Source organism: Corvus hawaiiensis, chromosome 11 (genome assembly GCF_020740725.1).
Source record: "Corvus hawaiiensis isolate bCorHaw1 chromosome 11, bCorHaw1.pri.cur, whole genome shotgun sequence".
NCBI classification, from domain to species: domain Eukaryota; kingdom Metazoa; phylum Chordata; class Aves; order Passeriformes; family Corvidae; genus Corvus; species Corvus hawaiiensis.
Genome location: NC_063223.1, coordinates 18,355,423 through 18,379,910, shown reverse-complemented (window position 1 = coordinate 18,379,910; position 24,488 = coordinate 18,355,423). Strand labels below are relative to the sequence as shown.

Sequence of the window (24,488 nt, the reverse complement as noted above, 5' to 3'; positions counted from 1 at the left end):
CGCCCCGCCCAGAGCTCCGTCGGGCGGGGCTGCTGCCTCCAGCCCCGGCCATCGCCTTCGCGCCGCCGCCGCCGCCCCGGGGCTGCTCCGGTCCCGCTCCCCCTCACCCGCCGGGACGCGTCTCCTCGGCAACGGTGGCTTCGCCCCGCAGGACCCCGGCAAGTGCGAAGCGCCGTGGGGCCGCCTGTCGGGAACCCGCACTGACTCGGCAGCCCGCGGGCCGCCCTCCCGCCCGAGCCGCCGCGGCCCCGGTAGCGCGGCGGGGTGGGCGCGGCGCGGGCTCGGCGCCTGGTGGCGGTCAGGCACCTTGGCGGGCACCCGCGGGGGCGCTGGCGGGCGGGCGGTCCGTGAGGGGCCGGGGCGCCGCGGGCGGTGCGGGAGAGCCGGACACAGGCCCGCCGGCCCCGGAGCGGGGCTGTCCCCGCAGAGCAGCCCGGGGAGCGCGGTGTGTGTTTTATTGTGGTCCGTGACCATCCCTGGGCAGGGGCCGTTCTGTCAGTGCCCCCAGCCCGGCTGCCGCGTGTACCTGAGGCACCGGCCGGGTCTGTGTGCGCGGCACCGGCCGGGTCTGTGTGCGGGGCACCGGCCGGGTCTGTGTGCGCGGCACCGGCCGGGTCTGTGTGCGCCTCAGCACCGGCCGGGTCTGTGTGAGGCACCGGCCGGGGTCTATGTGAGGCACTGGCCGGGTCTGTTTGCGGCACCGGCCGGGTCTGTGTGCGCGGCACCGGCCGGGTCTGTGTGCGCGGCACCGGCCGGGGTCTATGTGAGGCACCGGCCGGGTCTGTGTGCGGGGCACCGGCCGGGTCTGTGTGCGGGGCACCGGCCGGGGTCTATGTGAGGCACCGGCCGGGTCTATGTGAGGCACCGGCCGGGTCTGTGTGCGGGGCACCGGCCGGGTCTGTGTGTGCGCGGCACCGGCCGGGTCTGTGTGAGGCACCGGCCGGGGTCTATGTGAGGCATCGGCCGGGTCTGTGTGAGGCACCGGCCGGGGTCTATGTGAGGCACCGGCCGGGTCTGTGTGCGGCACCGGCCGGGTCTGTGTGCGGGGCACCGGCCGGGGTCTATGTGAGGCACTGGCCGGGTCTGTGTGTGCGCGGCACCGGCCGGGTCTGTGTGAGGCACCGGCCGGGTCTGTGTGCGCGGCACCGGCCGGGGTCTATGTGAGGCACTGGCCGGGTCTGTGTGTGCGCGGCACCGGCCGGGTCTGTGCGCGGCACCGGCCGGGTCTGTGTGAGGCACCGGCCGGGTCTGTGTGCGGCACCGGCCGGGTCTGTGTGAGGCACCGGCCGGGTCTGTGTGAGGCACCGGCCGGGTCTATGTGAGGCACTGGCCGGGTCTGTGTGTGCGCGGCACCGGCCGGGTCTGTGTGAGGCACCGGCCGGGTCTGTGTGCGGCACCGGCCGGGTCTGTGTGAGGCACCGGCCGGGGTCTATGTGAGGCACTGGCCGGGTCTGTGTGCGGCACCGGCCGGGTCTGTGTGAGGCACCGGCCGGGGTCTATGTGAGGCACTGGCCGGGTCTGTGTGCGGCACCGGCCGGGTCTGTGTGAGGCACCGGCCGGGGTCTATGTGAGGCACTGGCCGGGTCTGTGTGTGCGCGGCACCGGCCGGGTCTGTGTGAGGCACCGGCCGGGTCTGTGTGAGGCACCGGCCGGGTCTGTGTGCGCGGCACCGGCCGGGTCTGTGTGCGCCTCAGTCCCGGCGCTGGGAATTGCAAAGTGCTTCGTTCCACAGAGGGACGTGGCGTTGTGCTCCACAGGCAAAGCTCCGTGTCCCGCCCCTGCCAGCAGTGCGGTGGTGCTCGAGACACGGCTCAGGGCAGGGATTTGTTAGGCTCCGCTGATGTGTCTGCCCTGGGGTAGAAATGCAGCAGCGGGAAGGAGGTGGTTGGTTCTGATACACGTAACAGTCGCAGTACAGTTTGTGGTGTTTTAATGTAGGGATTTCACAAGTCTGTCACCGTTTCTGGAAATTTGCAGGTTGTTAGAGATCTTCCTCTGTGTTACTTGAGAGCTCCTTGACACGCTAGGATATGCAACTCTTGTTCTGATTTCACCTTGACCCTTAAATCATGAAAAAGCATGTTTGAATTTCCTACCAAAATTGCATCAGTGTTGTGTTTTTACCCCCTTCTATAATATGATGGTGCTGCCTTCTTTCCCACTTTTGTGACCTGTTCCATGTGATGACACTTCAGGTGATACTCTGATATATATATTTTATATAGAGAATGTAATGGTTTTTAAAGCATGTAATGAATCCTGTTTGTTAAAATCTCATAAGCACCAGAATCTTACTGTTGGTTAAGCATGGAGAGAAACATGTAACATTTTATCTTATTGTTTGGGTGCTTCCAGTTCAGATAGTTAAATAAATTGTTTCAACAGTAAAGAAACCATACATAATTTTCCAGATCTTCTCAACTTACTTTTGACTGGCAGGAGTTTGGCTTTTTTATTTTTTTTTCTGACAGTGAAGTAAGTGGCAAGATCTGCATGTCTCTTTTTTATCTGTGAGATCTTTAGATATGTCATTGTATGTGGGGAGTGGTCCCTAACATGAGAAGGATGTGGACCTGTTGCAGCCTTTTCCAGTGCCTAAAGGGGCTCCAAGAGAACTGGAGAGGGACTTTGGACAAGGACATAGATGACAGGATAAGGGGGAATGGCTGTCAACTGTCAAAGGACAGGTTTAAATTAGGTATTAGAAAGAAATTCTTCCTGCTGAGGGTGGTGTGGCCCTGGCACAGGTTGCCCAGAGAAGCTGGGGATGGTGTCTGTGCCCATGGCGCGGGTTGGAACCAGGTGATCTTGGAAGTTCCTTCCAACCCAACCCATCCTGTGATTCTGTGGTTGTAGTTAGATGCTTACTGAGACCATACTCACTTGTTAAAATGCGACGTACAGTTTTATCTGTTTGACAGAGGGAAGCATTCACTGCATTTGCCACTGACACTGTTGTGACACTCCTGGTGATAGTGCACCATGCCTCATGGAAGAATGCACTGGGAGTGACTGCTGTATTTTTTTCTTGCAGGTTTGCAGGAGTCTCATTCTAATAAAATAAGAAAAGAAAAATGACATTAAGGAAAGGTATGTAAATCTGTGTTTGTCTTGTTTTGGTTTGTTTTAATATCTTTTGTATCTGGATTTCTCAGTCCTTCTCTGGTTATACTGATAAAGTTTTTTCTTCTTAATTTTCAGTGAACATTTCCATCCTTATAGTGGCTGTTGTCATATTTTTGCTAGTTATTCATCATAACTTCCTAAGCCTCAGTGACTTCTTGAGACGGGAATTGTCAGGTATGTTGGTTTTTATTTTAATTTAAAAAAAAGTAAATATTGTTTTAAGATTTGGTGGAAAAACACATGCTCTGGCCAGACAGAACCCACCTTGTGGTTTGGGTGGGGGGGAAGTTAATGAGGTTATAGACATGGCAGAGGGGACCAAAGATAAGTGCAGACTACTGTAGCTCAGCCTTTTAATATCTTGTGCTGTGTGTGAATGTGTGGTTAAATGTGTGCAGTTTTCTGTAAATGTGTGTGTATTCTATTTATTAGCATCTCAGATTCTCAAAAGCGATGCTCTGAGTGTTTGATACTGGCTCACTGTAATCCACACCTCAGCTCAGACATCCAAGTGTATAGCAGAAATAATGGAAGTGTTGGGAATTTTAGTGTGGTAATAATAATATATAGTAATAAAAACAAGTATGTCATTTATACTCCACAGATCCAAGCCCCTTAGGACTTCAGCCTATAGATTTCATTCCTGCAGCTCCCCAGAGTCTGACAGATGAGGGGAATGACAAGGAGATTTCTGTGGTCATTGCAGCGTCGGATGAGAGGCTCGGAGGTGCAATTGCAGCCATGAACAGCATTTACCAGCACACCAGATCCAACGTGGTTTTCCACATTGTTACTTTGAATGATACTGTGGATCACTTGAGGTAATGATCTTTTCATTGGATTCCCACAGCACTGTGAACTTCTGTATTTCTGAGAAGAGAGTGAGCTGCCTCTCCCTGGAGCTGCACTCCCCTGACTCCCAGCTCCATCTGCTGCTGCTTATGGCAGCTTTTTGACAAGGCTGCTGTGGGAGTCCCACCATTCCTTCTGGTCAGGCTTCAGGGATGCAAAAGAGACATCTTTTCCAGTGGGGTTATATCCAACCAGTGAGGGTGGAATTTGTTGGTGGAAGGGTTGTGAAAGGTACTTCTACATTTCATCTAAGCAATTCAAATGCTGGCAATCATGTTTCTCCATTTTTGTAGATTGTTGTTCGATCCTGTTATTTTTACCCCCTTCTGTCCACACGGATGGTTTTGGGAAGGGCCTGTGATAATAGGACTGTGTATTTCTGATAAAACAAGAAGGGACCTCGTACCTTTCACATGTCCCAGGTGTGCAGTTGCTGACCCTGGGCTTGCCCCTGTGGCCACACGGGACAGCACCGATGCCAGCACCGATTACATCCCAGATGTCTTTGCTGGGTAGGAAGTGAGTAGCCACATCAAGATCTGTGTCACTGTCAGTTGGATTTCTTGCTTTTCACTTGGTTTTGTCTCACCTAACAAGATCTGTGCCTTTCTCCTGCTTGCAGGATGTGGCTGAGGAGCACTTCTCTGAAAAATATGAGATACCGAATTTTGGATTTTGACCCTCGTGTCTTAGAAGGCAAAGTACAAGTGGATCCTCAAAAGGCAGACACCTTCAAACCAGTGAGGATGATATCGATTATTTTTTGCAATTATTGGTTAATAACAATACTTTGATGTTGGCTTTTGAACACAGCTAGAGATCAAAACCAAATCTGTTAGCAAAGAAGCAATTTTTCATAAAATCAATTTCCTAGATTTCAGTGAAAATTAATTTCTGGATAGTGAGAGATGGATTTGAATATCTACATATGCATGGCTAGGATCATTTTTTGCTGCTAGCCACAGTGAAACACAGCAGCTGGCATGTCAAGCATGCCAACACCTCAGAGATGCTGCAGATCTACATGGAGACATAAGAAATTCTAATATAGACCAGTTTTAAAGTTAGTTTATCAATGCATACATTCATGGTAAACCAGGAATTAATGGAACCTGTTTATTTTAAGTTACTTGTTGCATATTGCTGCCTATTTTACTTCCTCGATACATTTTGTCTTGGACATTACTGCCAAAATAAGTGCCAGAAAAATTAGTCGATTTCACATTTATTTGAACAATTCTTTTCATTTAATTCTTCACTTCTCTTGCTTTGCTGTTCTCACAGCTGACCTTTGCAAGATTCTACTTGCCCAACTTGGTACCTCATGCAGAGAAGGTCATCTATGTGGATGATGATGTAATAGTGCAAGGTATGGGACCTTTGTTAGCTGCCACTGGCCTTATGCTGAAGTCACTATCTCATCTCTCACAGAACGCAGACATTTCTGTAAAAACTTTGGAAATATTAATTAATTGCGTTAAACTGAGTAGGCTTATTTGATGTAACAATGGACTGAACAAAGCCTAACTCAGCACTAAGTCAGGATTGCTTTTGATTTTCCTGTGCTTACTTCCATTTTCCAGATGATATTGTTGAACTTTACAACACTCCATTGAAACCTGGACATGCAGCTGCATTTTCAGATGACTGTGACTCAACCAGTAGTAAAGTTGCTGTCCGTGGAGCAGGCAATCAGGTTAGTTTTAGTCCTATTCAATGGTAATAATGCTGTAGATCTCAGGCATTTGGGAATGTTCCAAATGCTGTAAACCTAAACATGTGACTGTCCCTGCCCAAACCAGTTTTACAAATGGGACCTGCAGTTTCTGTTCAGGCACAGTAAATTACTTGGAATTTTTGCTGTGCTTTACAATGAGAGCAATTCTCATTGTCGAACAGCAGGAGGTCTAAGAACATCTGAGGGACAATTTTTCATTTCTGAATGTGTAAAAAGTACTTTATCTGAGATTGGTACCATATTAATAATATATTAAGAGCATGCAGCATTCCTTAAAATAAGTAGTCTATATAATCATATTTTTAAAACATTATACCTATTAAGCTTTCTTTCTCTCATTTTAAAGGAAGAGATATTTGCTCTAACAACTTCAACTTACACCTGTCTGTTGTGAGTTGTGCAGAACTTTTCTTAAGGAATTTCACCGTATTTGAAGCTAATTTCTACTCTCTTTTTTCCCCCCAGTATAATTACATTGGATTTCTAGATTACAAAAAGGAAACCATCCGAAAGCTTGCTATGAAAGCAAACACCTGCTCTTTCAATCCCGGAGTTTTCGTTGCCAATTTGACTGAATGGAAATTACAGAACATCACTAAACAACTGGAGAAGTGGATGGCACTTAATGTGGTGTAAGTTCCCCAGGCTGGGGGTGGCAGCTGCTCAGGGCTTGGGTTCTGCTGGTGGCATTTCCCTCTTGAATGGGGGGCTGCACATGTATCTCTGGATTCCTGTTGTGCTGCTGCAAGTGAAAAATCAACTGATCAGCATCCTTTCAACTTCCAGAGAGGAACTCTACAGTAAGACTCTGGCTGGCAGCGTCACAACACCTCCACTGCTAATTGTATTTTACAAGCAGCATTCCAGTATTGACCCCATGTGGAACGTCCGACATCTCGGTACGTATGAAGCGTTTGTGGTACTGCTCCCTCAGGGTGTTTTTCCAGGTCTGTAGCTGGACACCTCGTGGATGATGCAGTAAAGTGAGCTTTTATTCCCCTACTCTGTGCTTTGTTCTTTAAGGAAAAACATCTTTGCAAAACCGTCTTGGGGCTTGTGGGCTTGAGTCTTTCTCAAACTGCTGGGGGTTAGTTCTTGAATTGACTTACTCACAAAATCCTTCTCATTTTCCACAAATGTATTGTACCTGATGTGATCCAAGGTGTTTCTTCCAAAACTGTTGAGAAGAACAGGCATTCAGGTCTGTTCTACTGGTGAAACCCCAGTGCTGGGAGAGCTTTTTCAGGTTATGTTTCTGATGAGCAATACATTGGCTGCTCAATTCATCTGCGTGTTAAGCGGGTTTTAAAGAACTTGGAAGTTAAGGCAGTGTATGAAAATAGACACTGAGAGAGATCAAAGTGGCATTCCATTGCACCTGATTGTTTTTCACTTTGCCCTTATTTCTGCCTCCCCTATCACCTCCTTTCTCCATAAATGATAAGATTTCCTTTGTTAAATCCTTTGTTTTGAAGTTAATGATTGCATGTTTGTGTATCTGCTGCCTTTATTTCAAGCACTAATGCTTCTTTTTCAATTGAAGGGTCAAGTGCCGGGAAAAGGTACTCTCTTCAGTTTGTGAAAGCTGCCAAGCTGCTCCATTGGAATGGACATTTCAAACCCTGGGGAAGAACAGCTTCCTATGCAGAAGTCTGGGAGAAGTGGTATGTCCCTGACCCTACAGGCAAGTTCAACCTGATCCGCAGACACTCAGAAGCCTACGAAGCAAAGTAGAGTCCTTTTGAATAAATGATGACGTTTTCTCAGGAAACTTCTGGAGCCAAGCAGAATATTTCTTTTAGCCAATTTGTATTACAGAGCCATCCTTGCCTTCTGGAGCACAAGGTGATGCACTTACTCAGGTGCAGTTCTGAAATGCACAGGTCCAAAGGAGGCTCGTGTCACCTGTGTGACACAAGATGCTACTCCAGCAGCACTACAGAAAACAAGGGAAGATCTCCATAAACGAACACTTTTGTTTATGTCATTTCAGTTGCATTCTCCTGCTCTTTACTACAAGTCTTCTAGGGGAGGATCATTTTGTCAATTACAGAAACAAAGTTTCTAAGAACAAGATACAAATTTAGCTGGTCCTTGCACCAGCAAATCTTGCACAGTAATGTACTGTAATTAAGAGCTGCCTGGGTTTTGTTCCGAGTTTTGTTTTGTTGTTTTGTTTTGTTATCCTGTGAAATAATTCCCTCAACAACCCTGTCTTGCATGAAATCTCTCCCCAACCATTTCTGTTTAAGTCTTTCTTACAGAATTCTGCAAAATTGAATCCTTTTTGAAAAATGAATCCTTCAAGTATTATTTCACTATGCAAAATGGTTTTAACTGCCAGTGAACACTAAATGATTTTTTGTAAAGTGGTGGATGAAACTTTGTTCAAAAATAAAGCTAATTGTAACATGCTGACTTCAGCCTCAGGTAAATGGCAATCTAATTCCAGTCTTGATCTAAGAAGTGTTTCCTTTGTACTTAGACACAGTAGCAAGTGACTGAAGGCAAAGTGAATTGCTCTGGTTATTGTAAGATCAATCTAATTCTGAAATAGTACAAACTACTTATTTGGAGACCAGGCTGTGTGAATTACAGATTAATTTTGTTATTGTTGAGTTCCTCATAGTTCTCTCGAGGGAGCTTGGCTCTGCTATAGTTTTTCCTGCTGTGCCTTTCCTCGTCTGGGAACTCATCAAGTGAGATGCCTGTGCCCTCTGCAGCCAGCTGCCCCTCACCTGTGCTACAGGTAAGCTGGTTTGGTTTTTCATAGTTGTACTGTTGAGTGATTGAACCGATACATCCCAGCAGCCACTGTGACAACTATTCCAATTAATACAGGTTTGCATTCAAGTTGCTTGTGAAGAGCCCTCAGTGGAAGATGTTCAGACAAAAGGTTTTGTGTTCATGCAGTAACAGCTGAGTGTGCCTGGTCTGAAACACAGGGCAGCAGAGGTAAAGGACTACTTCATGACTGAATATGGTTTTAGTTTTGCTTTAGAAGGATTTCAAACTGCTTTTCTCTTTGCAGTCACTGCCTAGAGTTGTTTTTGTCATGGATATGCCAATATGGTTTGTTACCTATTGTTTCTTTTCCTGGGTTTTGATGAACAAGAACCATTATTGTCCTTGAAGCAGTTAGGCAAAATGAAGTAAATTCACTTACCAACTTTGAAAGACTTTACTTGGATTAGCTGATGCCAATGTAATTTAGTTGAGCAGGCTGTGTTTTAGCAGGCTTAAAGGAACTGTGTCTGCACTTGACACCTTTTTAAGCTGCCTATGAGAATCTATGCCTCAGCATACATTGAGGGAAAACACATTTATCAAAGAACACAGAAATCATACTTTTCAGTTAATAGGGAAAAAAGAGATGCACAGGAGGAAGATGCTTAGTGTCAGGCATTTATTGTAAACGCTTAATTCTTTGAGCAGCTGCAGGGCCTCTTGGCAATTCTCTTGCTCTACCAGTTCTGCTACAGGCTAAGCACAGTAGCACATCCTTATTGCACAGGGCAGTGTTTTGCTTTATATTTACCAGTTATTGCCAGGTGTAACAGGTGCCATCAGGAAACAACACTCTTGTTCAAGAGCACTGTAAGATAAATCAACTTGTTCCCCAGTGGAGATGGATTACTAATATAATCTCAGCTACCATTCCCAGTGAAGGTTCAGAACATAAAACAGTGTTTAGATAAAGTACCTAAAGTTACTCCACTGTAAAAGGAACATTTTCTAGCTAACTTTTACATGTGAAAGTTCTACAAGTTCTGCAAAAATATACTGAAAAGTTACTGTCTGAAATCATGCTCTCGGGGTAAAGTCTTTGTAATTCTCTAGGAAAATCAATTAAATTTTGTGCAGGCATGAAAATTTACTTTGAGATTTAATTGTCTGAACATGACTAGAATGAAACATTTATCATTTTTTTTCAAAGATGAAGTGTTTGTCCTCTTAAAAAGTCTTTTTATAAGGCAAAATGAACAGACTAAGCGAGTCTATTAGGAATTTTTAAAATAGGCTTTAATATAGGAAATAAACTCTAAGACTTAAAGCTGAATAACAGTTTTCTAGACCTGTATAAAATCTGGAACTGTCAAGGGAGGTGCACTATTATGTACATTATTTGACATAGCAACAATTGAGTCTTTGCAGCAGCTCTGGTTATGCAGCACTACTCCAGCTTCTGCTGCAACCCAAGTCTTCCTGACTCTTCTGAAAGGCAGTAGTAACTCTCCAAACAGTGCCTTCCCACCTGATTTGTTACACATAGTCTGTATTAAAATCATAGGCATCATCTTCATCTGCTGGTTTATCTAAGCTGAAGGACAGTGATCTGGAACGTTCATTTCCTGAGAAGACAAAATCATGAGTTAGTGAAACCTGTGCAAGTGCTGGGGCACCAGAGCCCATCCTTCAAGCCAGGGTTCTGAATACACACCTGCCATCTGCTCTTTGGAATTTGTAGGATTTGTTTGTCCTTTTCCAGGCTGTGTTCTTCTGGTGACCTGAACTTGACTTTCCTAAAAGTCAGAGGTCAGACATTATTTAAACATCACTAATGAAATCTCCCATGTAAATGAAACCTAACAGAGCCTGGGGATAGTGTGGGTGTCCCCTTGCTTAGCTGAGCCTCGCTGCTGAGGCCAAGTGACTTGGAACAGTGCTGTTTCCTTAATTAAGGAAAAAAGCCCAACCCTAGTGAAACCCTCATTTACCTCTTCCACATCATCATCATCATCTTCTTCCACATCATCTTCATCATCATCACTTTCTGTGAATTCCTCTTCCTCCTCTTCTTCCTCTTCCTCCTCCTTGCTTGTTTCCATGTTTGCCCACTCTGGTCCTTCCTCTATCACTTTATTTTCCTCTATTGTCCCATTTGTCATACCAGCTGACTGAAAAACAATGCTGCTTGCTGGGCTGGGGTGTTTTAAAGCTGCAGAAAACACAGAAGTGTCTGTTCAGTCCCTGTCAGGCAGCACAGATGTAAAGCCCAGCCTCCAAGAGGGGACACTGCAGTTCTGCCCCCTCCCTGCCATAGACAGGGCTCCCACACAGGGTTCTGCCACCAAGGCAAGGACAATTCTCTGAGAAAAGCTCTCCCTAAGGCATCTACAGAAAACTACTAGGAACTGGAAAACTTGGATCTGAGTGTAAGTAAGTTTACCTAAGTAGGTTTAGATTAAATAGCAGGAAAAAATTCTTTCCTGTGAGGGTGGTGAGGCCCTGGCAAAGGTTGCCCAGAGAAGCTGTGGCTGCCCCATCCCTGGAAGTGTTCAAGGCCAGGCTGGATGGGGCTCTGAGTATGAGTGAAAGGCGGCCCTGCCCATGGCAGGGGGTTTGGAACAAGATGGTCTTTAAGGCCCCTTCTAACCCAGGCCAATCTGTGACTCTATGGTTAATGGGAGTCTGTTACAATAACAGTCCTACCTTGAACAGTGTTGCTGTTTTCTTCTTCTAGGTTATTTAAATTAAAGCCTTCCTGCATTTCAGCTATTTTTTGTTCTGTAAGATAGGGTGGTGGCTTCTGAAATCCTGGAGGTTGTGAGTAGTACTTTATTCTGGCTCTGAGAAAATAAAAATCAGCATTAAAAAACAACTGAAGATAACATAGTTAAATTGCTGTATTTAAAAATAAAACCCAAAGCATAAAGCTCTCAAACTGCTGAGTTTAACTACTCATGTACTAATATCTGTTTAACAGCAGTTCAATAGCTATTTAAATTTGACTCTGAGGCTGTCCAACAGTATTAAGTGGATAGCCCACTCCTGAGAGGAAAAAGCAATGGCACACTGTCACCACAGGTCACCTGTAAAAGCATGAGCTGTGAAAGCAGCTGAGTCACTTGAGCAAGGGAGATAGTCACAGTCAGTTACTGATTCTGAGTTACATTTATTCGTACCCTCACAATATAGGAACCACCCTAAATTTCCACAGAAAGTTTGCTACATCCTTTCCTGTCTAGAAGAGGACTACATGGACTTGGTATTTGAGAGGAAAGCAGATTTCCATAACAGAGTTACAGCCTAAGTCAGCAAACTGTCTATGGAGTAACACGCAACAGGCTTTGACTCTTCTTGTGTATCCTTCACTACTTTAGGAAATTATCTGTGGATGGCATTCTCCAAATCTGTTGGACAATCCAGCTCTTTACCCAAGTAAAATGTGGGAAAGGAAGGGAAAAAAGCAGCCTCTCAAGTACTTTGCTGGACTCGGTGCTTCTGCTGTGCTGGATTAAGAGTGAGAAAAAGGTGAGCAGCATAGAGCAAGTTCACAGCATACGTACCCTGTCCAGTCACAAAGCACTAATTTAGCCATATTTTCTATGTCAGGAACACCTCCCTTTTTCAGCATGCCCCTCTTCTGAGCCAGTAAAGATAAAAACTCTTCAGGGTCCCTGAAATCTGGGATATTATAGTGCATCATTATCTAGGACAAAAGAAAACAGCACATTCAGAAAGGGATGCCCACCTTTCCCACAGTTTTAGGAATAAAAGAGCAAATCAAGTTGGTAACAGTGAGGACAGAGTAAGTGAAAAGCTGTTTTTCTCTTGCACGTGGGAGTAAACATTACAAAGCAAATGCCTACTTCATTAACAAATTCATCTGCCATTCACCCAGACTCGTGGGTGTATAGAGACAGCACACTGGTCTGTGACAACACTTCTCACAGAACTGAAAGGCAATTAGGCATAGGTTAATTTGCTTGAAACTAGAGTGAAATCAGAGTTGGATCTGAGGTCTTCACTGTAACTATAGGACACAAAAAGAATATCATCCTTTTTCACTCTCTGATTGTGTGATGAGGTCTTAAAAGCAGTGTTGGAGCTCACCTGCTGCTTACTGCAGTGATTTATGATGGCATTTACTCCTTCGAGCACATCTGCTGAGTCTGATCCTTCAGTGTCTATGATACTTCTCAAGGCCAGAGCCAGGGTACTGTTGGAAGGATCTGCAATTATACTTGGACTGTCCAACATCTTTGTCTGCTTATCGAGGTGCACAATTTGCATGGACCTATTCAGAGAGAAAAGCACCGTGAGTAGATAATCAGTGAAGGGACTGGTAAGGGTGAGGGATGCAAGACACAAAGCTCAGTGTTGGATTGAATGTACTTCATACAGTCAGTTCCAGTGTTTTGTCATCATGTGCTTTGTGTAGGATAGAAATTTAAACATACAAAACATCACGTTTATGCACTGTATCCCCTGGAGAGAGCTTGCATCACACAGATCAGTCCCTTTCATCTGGCAAATTTTAATGTGCATTTAAAACTGCACAACGAAGGTGTGCTTTGCCCCTACTGGATTGAAACACAAACTCAAGGTAACTGGAACAAAACAAACAAGGAAAGGAACAGCTTTTATGAGACTGAGCTTACTTGGTAACACCTCTTGCCAGGCCAACATTGCAGGCACGCTTTCCTTTAAGACTGTTGATTATGCTGCTCTTTCCCACGTTAGGGAAACCTGAGGAAAATCACATTAATCCTTGCAAGTTAAATGAAAAAACAGCTTTTAACACCGATCAAAAATGCTTCTTCCAGGTATCTTTGCTAAGGTACAGCATCAGTGTGAGATCAGAGTTGGATCTGAAGTCTTCACTGTAGAAGTAAGACAAAGAATGTATCCTCATTTCTCACACTTGTAGTACTTGTGGTGCTGCATTCAGTGGGATTTTTGCCAGGCAAGTGGAAGGCAGTGCCAATGGAGCACATATCCTGCCTTCCTTGTGCTCCCACAGATCCCCATGCTACACATGGAAGTGCACCATGGATCACTGTCAGCTCAAGTACTACAACACTGAGAGCCTTAGAGCAGAGAACAATGACTAGAAAGCACATTAGCAAACCAGATGTTAGCAGTTTTACCCAGTCAGATATTTACAGGATCTCAAAGCTTTATGGAGAAGGAAACTCCTCCTGTTTCTCCAAACACTTACCTACCACCCCAACCTGAATGCCTTTGTCTTGGGTCTTGCTGTACTCTTGAAGAAGCTTCAAAAGGCATTTGCTGCCGAAATATTGAGAGGTTTCTGAGAAATCAACACGTGCACGTCTTTTTGTGACCTGTTCCTGCTACAGGATTCAAAGGCAAAAAAATCCTGTGGTCAGGAGCTATTAAGGAAGACAAAATATGGATACTTAGATTTATTCATCTACTGTAATTTCAATGGTAAGAATTCCCCCACTGTACTGCAAAGCTCAGCTGAAGTGTAAAGGCACATCCATCAGTCACGGAAGTGCAAAACCAGGGGAAAAGGAACTTTAAAGATGGCTCAACATGTATGACTACAAACACACATGACTTCCTCACAGGACAGCCTGCAGTGCTCTTACCATAGTCTTGTCCTTCATCATTGTTGCTGACTTAAAAGCAACTGTTGGAAACTCCTTCTTCAAATAATTCAACCATTTCTCTAAGTTGTCCTTTGGCACCAAATCTGGAAAGAATAGCAGTTTTTTCACTCCTTAAATGAATCTTATTATGACAAATAATGTTTGGCTGAGAACTCTAGTAAAATACTGGGTACATTCCCTCAAGGCACCCAGTGTGTCTTTTTCTGCCTTAGCAGAACACATCACAGTTACATTTCTGGCCTCTGTATTAGGTTTTTGATGCTGGGGTCTAGCTAGAAGACTTTGTATGGTACAGAGTGATGTTCTGTGAAGGATTATCCCACAATCCCTGCAATGGCTACTCTACTACAAAGCTGCCTTTGCTCTTGTTGTTGCTCTTGGTATTTTATTTTCTTTATTTAGCTGCTGGTAACTCAGTAATTTCCACCCTTTTTAGCGAGCTCAGAGTTGGATCTTATGTCTTCAATGGAATCTCAGATTCCTTTAAAATCATCTTCATAGCTCACCTACCACAGAACCACAGTGCCAGTAACACTTTGAGAAAACCTGTGTTTCTTACCAGTTTTGTTCAGAACCAACAGCAGCTTTTTGTTTCCTCCAGAGCAAGTGACAGCTTGCTCCAGCTGAGGACACCGGCAGCCCATTGGATCTCTGGCATCCAAAACCTCCAGAACCACATCTGAGGCCTCAAGCACCTGGCTCAGAAAAAAGACAAGATTCAAATAAGACATCACAGACCAGATGACAACTCTGGAATAGCTATGGCTTACAAAAATAGTTGTAAACACTTTGTGTTGTAAAATCCCTTACTTCAGGGTTCTAGTTTATCACAGACAAACTTCATGTTCTGAACAGCAATACAAAAAAAGGAAAATAACAAGTGGTCTCATTGCTGACTCTCATCTAATGATATAAAAATAGTTGAAGCATTTCACCTTCATGAGCTCTCTGCAGAATGATTTCTTTGAATTTTTATTCAGCAGCTTGTTAGTCTTTCCTTTAGACTTGCCAGGGGATTCCTGAAGCAAATAAAAACAAAAGGTAATTATTTAAATGAGAATTAGAGTGTAATACTTGTGTGCATATTCAGCATGAAAATGTAACACGTAACATGCTGCTTAAGAGGTGCAGTTTCAGGATGACTTCTAGAGGTTCAAAGAATCAAAATCATACAGAATACCTACCTTTCCCTCTGCTTTTTCCTTGATTTTGGCCGCATTCTTTTTAGCTTCCAGCTTCCTCTTCTTTTCATGTTCTTTCTGTCTGTTGAGCTTCTGCTTTTGTTTCAGTTCTTCAAGCTGATTGCAAACAAAAACCCAGGCCAGATAAACCATTTTTGAAGGTGGTAAGGAAGAATGTTCTTTCTCCCCATTTCTGACCGAAGCTCCTGAGACAGCTCAGTTAGAAGTCCTGGCTGTCCAAGTGACTCTAGGAACTCTTTTTTTGCATCCTACTCAGAGGCAACCATCCATCAGCTTGATCCCAAAACGGCAGTTCCACAGCAACCACTACAGCTGATAAAGGTGCTGCTCCCATGTCACACTAGTCTACACTGCAGACAGAAGATCCCTATTTTCTGTGTAATCACATAATGCCATGATTTAACTCCCAGCACTCTGATGGGACATCTCTGTAACCCAGCAGCACAGGTAATTCTGACTACATTAGAAATGCCACGTCCAGCATGTTTATATGCACAGTGAGAAAACGAAGGTTAAAAACAAAAGAGCAAGTCGTTGCACATTGTACAACGCTGGAAATAAATATATTATTTTTCCAAAGCACGAGTCTACTAGGACCGTCTACAGTCTGCCATGACTGCACCTCTGAGCGCACACTTATGCACATAAAGCCTCTTTAAAGACAGGGATGGTCTCGGTTCTTATCCTCTTTACCACAAACTGTATTTTACCCTCTGCTTTCTTTGCTCCGCTTCCCGCAGAAGCTCTTCCTTAAACGGCGCGGCACTGGGAATTCCGGGATCTTTCTTGGGCTTTTTGTGTCCGCGTTTCTTGGCCTCCTTCCTGACTTTTCGGTGGTGTTCTCTGATCTGTAGACAAGAACAAGAAAACTTTCTCAGTCTAAGGCCAAAAACCATCAAAGCACCGGCCCCAGAAACGCAAACCGCAGCGATGGGGGCCGCGCACGGCCGGGACTCACTCACCTTCTTCTGGATCTTGTAGCGCTTGTGGCAGCTCAGCCTCTTGCTCGCCTTCCTCAGCTCTGCAACGCACCGCGCCCGTCAGCGCCGTGGGCTGATACACACATCCCCCGCCACCGGGGCGCGACCGAGCTCCCACCCCCGCGTACCCCTGAGATCCCGGCCCCGATTCCCCCGGGCCGGGCCGGGCCGGGCCGGGCCGGGCCGCCGTTCCCTCGCCCCGGTCCCCGATTCCCCCGTCCTCGATCGCTGCCGCTCGCTTGGCCACCGGGCGGCCACCACCCCCCGGTGCCAGGCCGCCTCCCGCTGCCGCCTCCTCCTGCCCCCGGTGCGCCCCCGGTGCCCCCCCGGTGCCGCTCCCGGCGCTCACTCGGCCGCTTCATGGCGCCGCCACGTGCTCCCGCCGGCGGGCGCTGCCGTAAAGCGCGCCGGCGCTGCCCCGCCGGGGTGTCGCGCGGGCTCGGCGCGTTGGGCGGCCGGGCGCGCTTTGCGGCAGCGGCGGCGGCGGCACCGGCGGTGTCGGGACGGGCGGTACGGGCGGGACGGGACGGGCCGGGCCGGGCCGGGCCGGGCGGACGCCGCGCACCCACCCCGGGTCGGCCGCGGCTGCGGGAGGCGGAGCGGAGCCGGCGGGGTGAGCGGCGCGGGCGGGGCGCGGGCCGGAGCTTGGAGGCCGCTGCCTCCCTTTGTGTGGCGGCGCCGCCCGAGCGCGCAGCGGCCCCGCGGCGCCGAGCGGCGCCTGCCCCTGTCACCTGTCCCGGGCCTGGGCCTTGTCGCCGTCCCGGTCCCCGGACCCTAGCCCGGTTGCGCCTCAGCCCTTCCCGCCCCGTTCCCGCCGTGTTCCCCGTCCCGGCGCCGGGCCGGGCCCGAGGGGTGACAGCGGCTGCTCCCGGAGCGGGCCTGGGGACAGCGGCGGGTCCTGCCCTCTGTGGTGGTAACGCGGGGCGGACCCGGGACACTCTCCTGTCCGCCCGTGCCGGGAAAGGGGTTTTCTTTGTGTCCTGCCGGGAATAACACCTCACCTCCCGGGCAGGGGCTCCGGCGCTTCGGGGAAATTACATATTTGGCATCTTTGTTTCTTATCCCGATGTTGATAAAACGATGGATATGTTGTCCCTATCGCTTTTTCGCCAGCTTTGCCCTTTTACAGTGCCTGGTTGCTGCCATCCCCCTCTTCCCATCCCGTAGCAGGTTTCAATGGGATCGGTAACTAGGGGAAATTCTGGCTGCGTTTCCCTCTCTTGTTCCCTTTGCTAAATTTATCATGTTTAGTGTGTCTGGTGAAATGTGGGAGATCCTGATAGCAGTAAGTACTACCCGGGGTATCTATGGGCTTTTAGCTCTCCTCTACCTAGAGGCAGAAAACGAAACGTGTGCTAGAACGCATTGTTTTATTTTAAGTGTGTTATGTCCAGTATGTTTAAAACCTGTTCGTGTAGCGAGGTTGGAGTGGGTGACACTTGTGGTCAGTCTGTGCAGCTTTTGGAACAGACAGCCTTTCTCCCGTTGTGTATGTGTCAGTATACACGTGAATTAGTAATGGCCAAAGCATTTCTTGCTGTGGTTTTGTGACATTTTTATGGCTGGTGGGGGCAATTACTAAGGAGATGCTCAGGCTCCTGTTGCATTGGAGGTGGCTCATTTGTAGTGGTGGAGATTCTTGGTGTGACTGTCGAGAGGCTTGTGAGCCAGCAGTGAGATTGCAGAAGAAACTCTGGGAGACAGGTTCTTCAGTAAAACTGTGTTTCTGTGCACAGCAGAGTTCTCTGTGCTTAGCAGTGTGGAAATCTAGGGAGAGAAGTTTGTGTTTTGGAGCCTCACCTTCAGTAAGAGTTGTACATCAGCAGGTCTCTCACTGAGTGTTTGTGATGTTGTCCAGACTAACACGTGTTTTGCACGGTTATTAGAGGGGAAAAATGTGTTTTGGAGGCTGTGTGTGAGTGGTGAGGGTGTCTTGATCACACCAGTGTCAGAGTATGGCTGAGCCACAGCGTTGTGCTTCAGATAGCGGGCATGGAGCAGCTGATGTGCAGTTTGCAGGCAGGTGCCGGTTATGAGGTTCCCAAATCTTTATTTCAGGATGGGACTGGACTGAGTGTACTTTTGGGTTCCTGGTTGAAGCAGAGTTATTGATTCTGGTAGTCCCTCCTGCCTTTCTTCCACAACCAAGGGCTTGTGTTTCCCAGCACGTGCCTGGGTGAGCCACTCCAGACTGTGGCTCTCAGATGAAAGTTGGAGGCAGTGCCAAAGCATGAGGCTGGTTGTCAGTTCCCCAGATGAATTGCCTGCCAATAAAGCACAGAGCTTCTCTGCACATCCGTGTTATGAAAATGTCCAGAGTGCTGAACAGGAAAAGAGTCTCTCTGGGGTTTGATTGAAGGCAGGAGTTGGATGAACTACATAGAAGCAAACATTTTGCCATAAAATGGTTCTGTATATTTCACATGGAATTTCTGGGAAAAAACTCAAACTTGGAGACTGCTTAGAAATTGAAACAGTGTATTTTTAGTGTATGGCTGCATACTTACTGCTTACTTCTGAGTATAAAAATCCACTCTGAAGGGTGATGGAGGTTTAAGTATTTGTTGACCTTAAGATTATGTTGTTATGTTGTACTGCTTTGCATTCTGTAACTTTTACAGCTCTCTGGTTTGTACTCTCAGGTCAGATATCACTTCTGTTTACTCTCTGCTCTGCTTGATGAATCATTCTCTAGCAAGTGGCTGTGAAATCTGTAATGCATATTCAGGAACATTAGAGAAATATATTTTTACTGTGACAATGACAGAAGTGTCTAGCATTCTGTGTACAAAATTACTTCGTAGAGTTTCTGCTGGGCTAAAAAAAGTTGCCTTCTGTTTCTTGCTTTTTTCTCTGTCACTCTAATTATCCATTTTATTCTTTGACTTTATTCTTTATCTACCTACTCTGAATTTTCTTCTCTCTCTCTTTCCTTTTTCTTGTCTTCCAGTTGTGGCTGTACTAACACCATTACTGGTTTGCCACTCTTAGAGTGTCACCTTCTCGCAATATCTGTGCTTGGCCATCAGACACTATGAGGAGACTGGCTTTTCGAGGTGCTGGTTCTACTCTGGTAAATCTGGTAAATTATTGATTGTATCTCCATTCCTCTGCCTTGCCCTTTTGCTTTTCTTTTTCCTAACTGTTAATTATTCCTACCTTATTCATCTCGTGTGTGTGCCTGAAGTTATCTCTGTCTCTAACAAAAATGCTTTAATGCAGTTATGTTGTGCTGCCATACCTTGTCAATCACCTGAGTGCCTCCTAAAAGAAATCCCGGGATTTGGTTGGAAAATGGGGATAGGCTGGGATGGATGCATCTGTTCTGTCCTCAGCCTTTGAGATAGCCACAAATAAAGATATTTTTCTGATGCTGTCACTGGAAGTTGGGCAAGAGCCAACAACTTGTTCCATAAATTACCATAGTTGTTGGATGGTGGTTATTCATCTGTCACTGCTTGTGTTGGTAAATGCAAAACTATGGCCAAAAGAGGAGGGGGCTTTTTCTGTTTCTCCATGGTTGAGCCATTCATCCCACACATAAAGTGGGAGTGGGAGGTCCCACAGTGGTCCAGACTTCTTTTTCACTTGAATATAACACAAGGTATTCTGTGGCCCTTTTACATTTTTAATTTGTTTTGGTTGTTTGTTTGGGTTTCTTTTCTTTGTTGGTCTGTTTTTTGTCTTTTCTTAGTTTGACATGGAATGAAGTGCTTTTATACCAGAACTGAGCATGTGTCTCTGTACAGCATTTTGGTTGAAAACAGTGGTTCTTGCTTAGTTGTCATGCATGGGATGGGGTATGAAAATGTCAGGAGTTTAAGAATATATTCTGCCAAGAGCTGCTAAATTCACCTCCATTACTGTGAGCTTGGGGGTTTCTGGCCTTGCTGTCACTGGTGACTATAAAACTGAAGGAGCATTTTGATTTCCCTTTACTCTTGGGAATTTTCACAAAGTTGGTGTTTACAGAAATGGCTTAACTGACCTGTAGCATTTGGCGAATGCGTCATCAGAAGCTTTGCTAGCTCTGCAGGTAGCTCTCAGCAGAGGGCTTGGATGCAATGCCAGGGCTTTAAGAATGTTTCTGTTCATTATAGAAGAAGTTGGATTCCATGGGTTCCAAGAGGCGAAGAGCTACCTCTCCTTCCAGCAGCGTCAGTGGAGGAGACTTCGATGATGCCCATCACTCCACCAATATACCAGGCCCAAGCAGGAAGAGGAGGAGACTTTCCAATCTCCCAACTGTAGATCCTGTTAGTACCTTCTTACTACTTGCACCTTTTTTCTTTCTTTCTTGGGGATACTGTATCCCTGTGTGGGATATGCTGGACTGTAAAATGAATGACCGTATGTAGCACACGTACACTGGTCCTGAATCTGTTCCTGCCTTGGTTGAGCTTTGTTTAGGATGAAACTGACTCCCCAGTTTCATCTTTTTCTTTCCTGTTTTGCTTTTGCTGCTTTTCTCTTTTTGCTGATGATTTTAGCAGATGGAAGGATGTTGGAGAATGAGCTGAAATCATATTGTGCAGAAGTTGAGAGCAGTGTCTGCATAGCAAATGCAGAGAGGAGTAAGAATGGCACAGGCAGTGATTGCTGAAGTGTACAATGCCTCTGCTATGCCTTTGCATGAACAGTGTAATGTTAATTAATTGCAGGGCAGAAGAACCCCTGTTGTTATTGTAGATGCCTGTGACTTGGAGAGAATTGCACTGAATTAATTTACATTTTGGATATTTTACTTAGAATTAGCACTGAAATAAAGATCCCTGTATTCTGCAGTACCTGGCACACTTGTCAGGTATCCTGCTAAAGTGTGAGGTGCTCCAGTTGCTTCTCAGTTCTGCTTTAGGGCATGCTGTGGATGGGCAGCTTGTCCTTCCCTTTGTGAGCAGGCTTTTGTTTGTCACCTCCTTAAAATTGTCTCCTTTTTCCTTACTTCATTGCTCTTGCATTTCAGATTGCTGTCTGCCATGAGCTCTACAACACCATCAGAGACTACAAAGATGAGCAGGGCAGGCTCCTCTGTGAGCTCTTCATCAGGGCACCGAAGAGAAGGTAAGACCACAGGTCTGGTTAAACCTTGAACCTGAGATTTAATTAGGGAGGAGTGGAAATTGATAAATACTTCAGCAATAATTTGTGAAAAATCTAAGCTACATTTCTCGTAGCTTCACACTGGTGTTTGATCCAAGTGTTTGATGTAATTATTCAATGGGATGTGCTTACCATCTCTTTTTCAGCAAAATAAAAAGATACACTGAATTAATTTAAAATGTTTCTTGTGACACCTGTCTGAAACATTTATGCCTTTGATTATGAAATACTCTATATAAGTGGTGGGATGTAATACTAAGGACATAGCTTGGGAAGGTTAAGAGAAGTGACCCTTGAAAATACAGTAGCTAAATAAGGGGCTGAATTTTCTCTTAAACTCAGAAAATTGAGGACAGTAACAGAACATACATAAAGTGAGCTGACTGCTAGACCACTGTCCAGATCTTTTAGCTGTAACAAAAATATATTGGAACATTCTTTGGTTTATTTGGTCATAAACATGCACAAGCTTTAGTGCTGTGGTTTTGGTTTTACTGCTTGGAATATGATGCCTGTTTTTGTCATTGCAACAGAAATCAGCCAGATTATTATGAAGTGGTTTCTCAGCCAATTGATTTAATGAAAATCCAACAAAAGCTGAAGATGGAGGAATATGATGATGTGAATGTGCTGACTGCTGATTTCCAGCTTCTCTTTAACAATGCAAAGGCTTACTATAAGGTGAGCAAACTACATGTAAAGACTCTAATCCATTGTAAAAGGGGTAGAAATGTTCAAATTCTGCCTTGGTTTGGCTGAAACCTCTTCGGTTTAGCCTGAAGTACTATTGGTAAGAGAACAGCACACATTGCAGTTATTTGCATATATTTCCATAATGTTGGCTGTATCTTTCTGAGATGTCCTACTGTAGCAATTTTTCTGGGGAAAATTGTAAAATAATGTGGGGAGGATCTTCATGTAGTTTTCTAAAAGAGATCAAAAGCAAAAATGGAGATATAAAGTGAGAAAAATACTCCTCTATCAAAGCCTTCCCATTTTACAACACACTCTGTGTAACCCTTTGAAATGGTGAAAGATTCATTGTTTTTTTTCCCCCAGAAGGAATTGTTTGTACTAACAGCAAGCTAACAGCAGTAGGAGTGTTGAATCTTTCTCTTCCATTTGCTACTTAATCAAATGAAAAAAAGGCACATTCACTGTCATGGTCAGTGATGATAGATGTGAGTGTAATGTTATCAAGGCTACAACCCCCATGGCCATTCCCCAGACTGGGTGTGTGTTTTATTATGGATATTAATGGATTTTATTGCAGTTTTCAAAAGGAAGTGGGAAAAAAATTGGATGAATCTTGTGTAATGAAAGGTTGTGTTAAATCCATAAACCAGTGAAATTGTGTGTGGTGAATTATATGATACAGCAAATCAAAACCTGCTAATACTGCCTTTCACATATCTTTGACTTTGGAGATGATCCAAATATTGAATAACCCAGCTGGTGTAACCAGGTGACATTCAGAAAGGCAGTGTTTGTTTTGCTTGTGTGTGTGTGTAGTAGCTTCTTGAAAAACAGATGTTAATGCATTTGCACATTCTGCTTCCAGCAGAAAAAGTACAAAGATTTCCAAATCAGTTGTGTACTCCTGGAGCTTTGCAAGGAATTCGGCATGGAAAACCCAACATTAATGGGCTTTTCCATGAGGGGAAAGGACCTGATGGTAGGAAAGAATGATCAGGGTTTTACAGAATGTGTGCTGCCTTTGCCTATAAAATTGTGGGCTCAACATTTAACTGTATCATGAAGATCTTGCATTAGACTAAAAATAGGTATCCATTTTTCCAGGATGAAGGAATGTTGGCATTTCCAGAGAATTATGGAGCTGTGATCTGGAGGTGTGGCACACAAACTTAACTTCTTTTCACCTTTTACCTTTCCCAGGCAGTTCCATGGCACTTACAAGCCAGGCACAGTGATTCATTGTCAAGGTCTTTATTCCAGCAGGTGTTTTATTGGCAGTGCTACAGCAGAACAGCAGCCTTTAGGTGTTCTGTATTTCTGGTCAAGTCTCACACTCCTGAGCATCTTGCATTGATACAGAGGGAAGCAGACTTGTGGAACAGGATACCCTTAAAAATCTGCTCTTCATAAACAACACCTGGTCTAATGTGCTGAGAATATTAAGCGCCTAATACGGCAAGATTAAGAACAGTTCTCATGTTGGTTTCTCATTTGTATTACAAGCTGTCAGAGGTTGAGAGAGTGAAGTAAGAAGAGTGCAATCAGCAGTAATAAGGTGACATTATCAGCAGGAATACCTGAAATAGAGCTTAAATGACAGAGGAAAGGGAAAGAAAAATACATGGGTGGAAAAGCTGTCTTTGTTCTGGGTAATGTTCTTAGGCAGTAATGTTAATAGGCACGTGCTTGTCTGCCACTGCCAGCTCTGTATTTTTGAAAGTTCATTTTCTAACTAATGCTTCTACCTCTCCTAAAAGATGTATCTTGAGGTGTACCCAGGTGGTAGCATGTTGTCAAGTTCTTTGGAATTTCCCAGTTAATGCTGAGTATAAACCATTGCAGTGCCTTTAAAGATATTTATTGGCATTCTTCTATAGAAGTTAATTTTCAAGTGCCATGCAATGACAGCAGTATTGGCTTAAATCACATTTCTGGCATATTGATATTTAGTCTGTTTTAAATGCTGGTGTTGTGCTTCAACAAAACCCAGTGATTTCTCCAGATTCATCTAATTGGCTTGTCCAAGCCTCAACCCAGCTAATTTTATTGCTAAGTTTTCTGAAAGATTTGGATGCTTTTGAGTGATACAGGTTATATTTTCAAATGCTTACTGTGATTCTTAACTCCTCTGTTGAAGAACAAATGAAGCAGCAATTTCCCAGGTTTACTATTACTCATTGAATGCATTTAATACCTTTCAGCTAATAACTTAAAATTTCCCTCAGATGAGAATGCTCTGAATTTTGACTGGAATGTCTGATTGGTTTTTGCAGCCAGATTCTCCTGAATATAAAGCTGCCTGCAAACTATGGGAGCTGTATTTGCGCACAAAAAATGAATTTGTTCAGAAAGGTGATGCTGAGGAGGACGATGATGATGAGGAAGGACATGACAATCAAGCAAATTCTGAATTAGTAAGTGTGGCCATGAC

At 45.3% G+C, this 24,488-nt stretch overlaps 3 protein-coding genes and 3 non-coding genes across 25 annotated transcripts in view; 2 read left to right on the top strand and 4 right to left on the bottom strand.

Annotated features, from left to right (window-relative positions):
• Nucleotides 1–19: 19 nt before the first annotated feature.
• Nucleotides 20–8,134, top strand: GLT8D1 (glycosyltransferase 8 domain containing 1). The gene is made up of 10 exons (XM_048316243.1): nucleotides 20–158; nucleotides 3,035–3,090; nucleotides 3,202–3,300; nucleotides 3,731–3,947; nucleotides 4,601–4,718; nucleotides 5,263–5,347; nucleotides 5,562–5,674; nucleotides 6,182–6,348; nucleotides 6,503–6,615; nucleotides 7,260–8,134. Exons 2-10 carry the CDS (start codon nucleotides 3,075–3,077, stop codon nucleotides 7,448–7,450), a joined length of 1,119 nt encoding a protein of 372 aa, XP_048172200.1. The 5' UTR covers nucleotides 20–158; nucleotides 3,035–3,074; the 3' UTR covers nucleotides 7,451–8,134.
• A 1,583-nt stretch (nucleotides 8,135–9,717) lies between these two features.
• GNL3 (G protein nucleolar 3) lies at nucleotides 9,718–16,679 on the bottom strand. Its single transcript, XM_048316242.1, has 15 exons — nucleotides 16,611–16,679; nucleotides 16,244–16,302; nucleotides 15,992–16,129; nucleotides 15,264–15,377; nucleotides 15,015–15,098; nucleotides 14,639–14,774; nucleotides 14,059–14,162; nucleotides 13,662–13,797; nucleotides 13,102–13,189; nucleotides 12,554–12,737; nucleotides 12,007–12,149; nucleotides 11,150–11,286; nucleotides 10,435–10,655; nucleotides 10,158–10,239; nucleotides 9,718–10,068 (listed from the first exon to the last, which is right to left on the bottom strand). Exons 1-15 carry the CDS (start codon nucleotides 16,621–16,623, stop codon nucleotides 9,980–9,982), a joined length of 1,728 nt encoding a protein of 575 aa, XP_048172199.1. The 5' UTR covers nucleotides 16,624–16,679; the 3' UTR covers nucleotides 9,718–9,979.
• LOC125331869 lies at nucleotides 12,805–12,880 on the bottom strand. Its single transcript, XR_007206251.1, has one exon. It is a non-coding gene; the product is annotated as a small nucleolar RNA SNORD69 (small nucleolar RNA).
• LOC125331867 lies at nucleotides 13,287–13,360 on the bottom strand. Its single transcript, XR_007206250.1, has one exon. It is a non-coding gene; the product is annotated as a small nucleolar RNA SNORD19 (small nucleolar RNA).
• LOC125331866 lies at nucleotides 14,508–14,583 on the bottom strand. Its single transcript, XR_007206249.1, has one exon. It is a non-coding gene; the product is annotated as a small nucleolar RNA SNORD19 (small nucleolar RNA).
• Nucleotides 16,680–16,738: 59 nt separating the features above from the next.
• The window catches only part of PBRM1 (polybromo 1), a 56,461-nt gene continuing 48,711 nt past the window's right edge, over nucleotides 16,739–24,488 (top strand). For 6 of the 20 annotated variants that reach the window (XM_048315310.1, XM_048315301.1, XM_048315304.1 and 3 more), the window contains exons 1-6: nucleotides 16,789–16,874; nucleotides 19,212–19,334; nucleotides 20,362–20,517; nucleotides 21,225–21,322; nucleotides 21,895–22,042; nucleotides 24,331–24,471. In XM_048315310.1, coding sequence (XP_048171267.1) covers nucleotides 19,296–19,334; nucleotides 20,362–20,517; nucleotides 21,225–21,322; nucleotides 21,895–22,042; nucleotides 24,331–24,471 — 582 coding nt within the window. In that variant the 5' untranslated portion in view covers nucleotides 16,789–16,874; nucleotides 19,212–19,295. The other 14 variants (XM_048315300.1, XM_048315295.1, XM_048315303.1 and 11 more) reach the window with 8 other exon arrangements.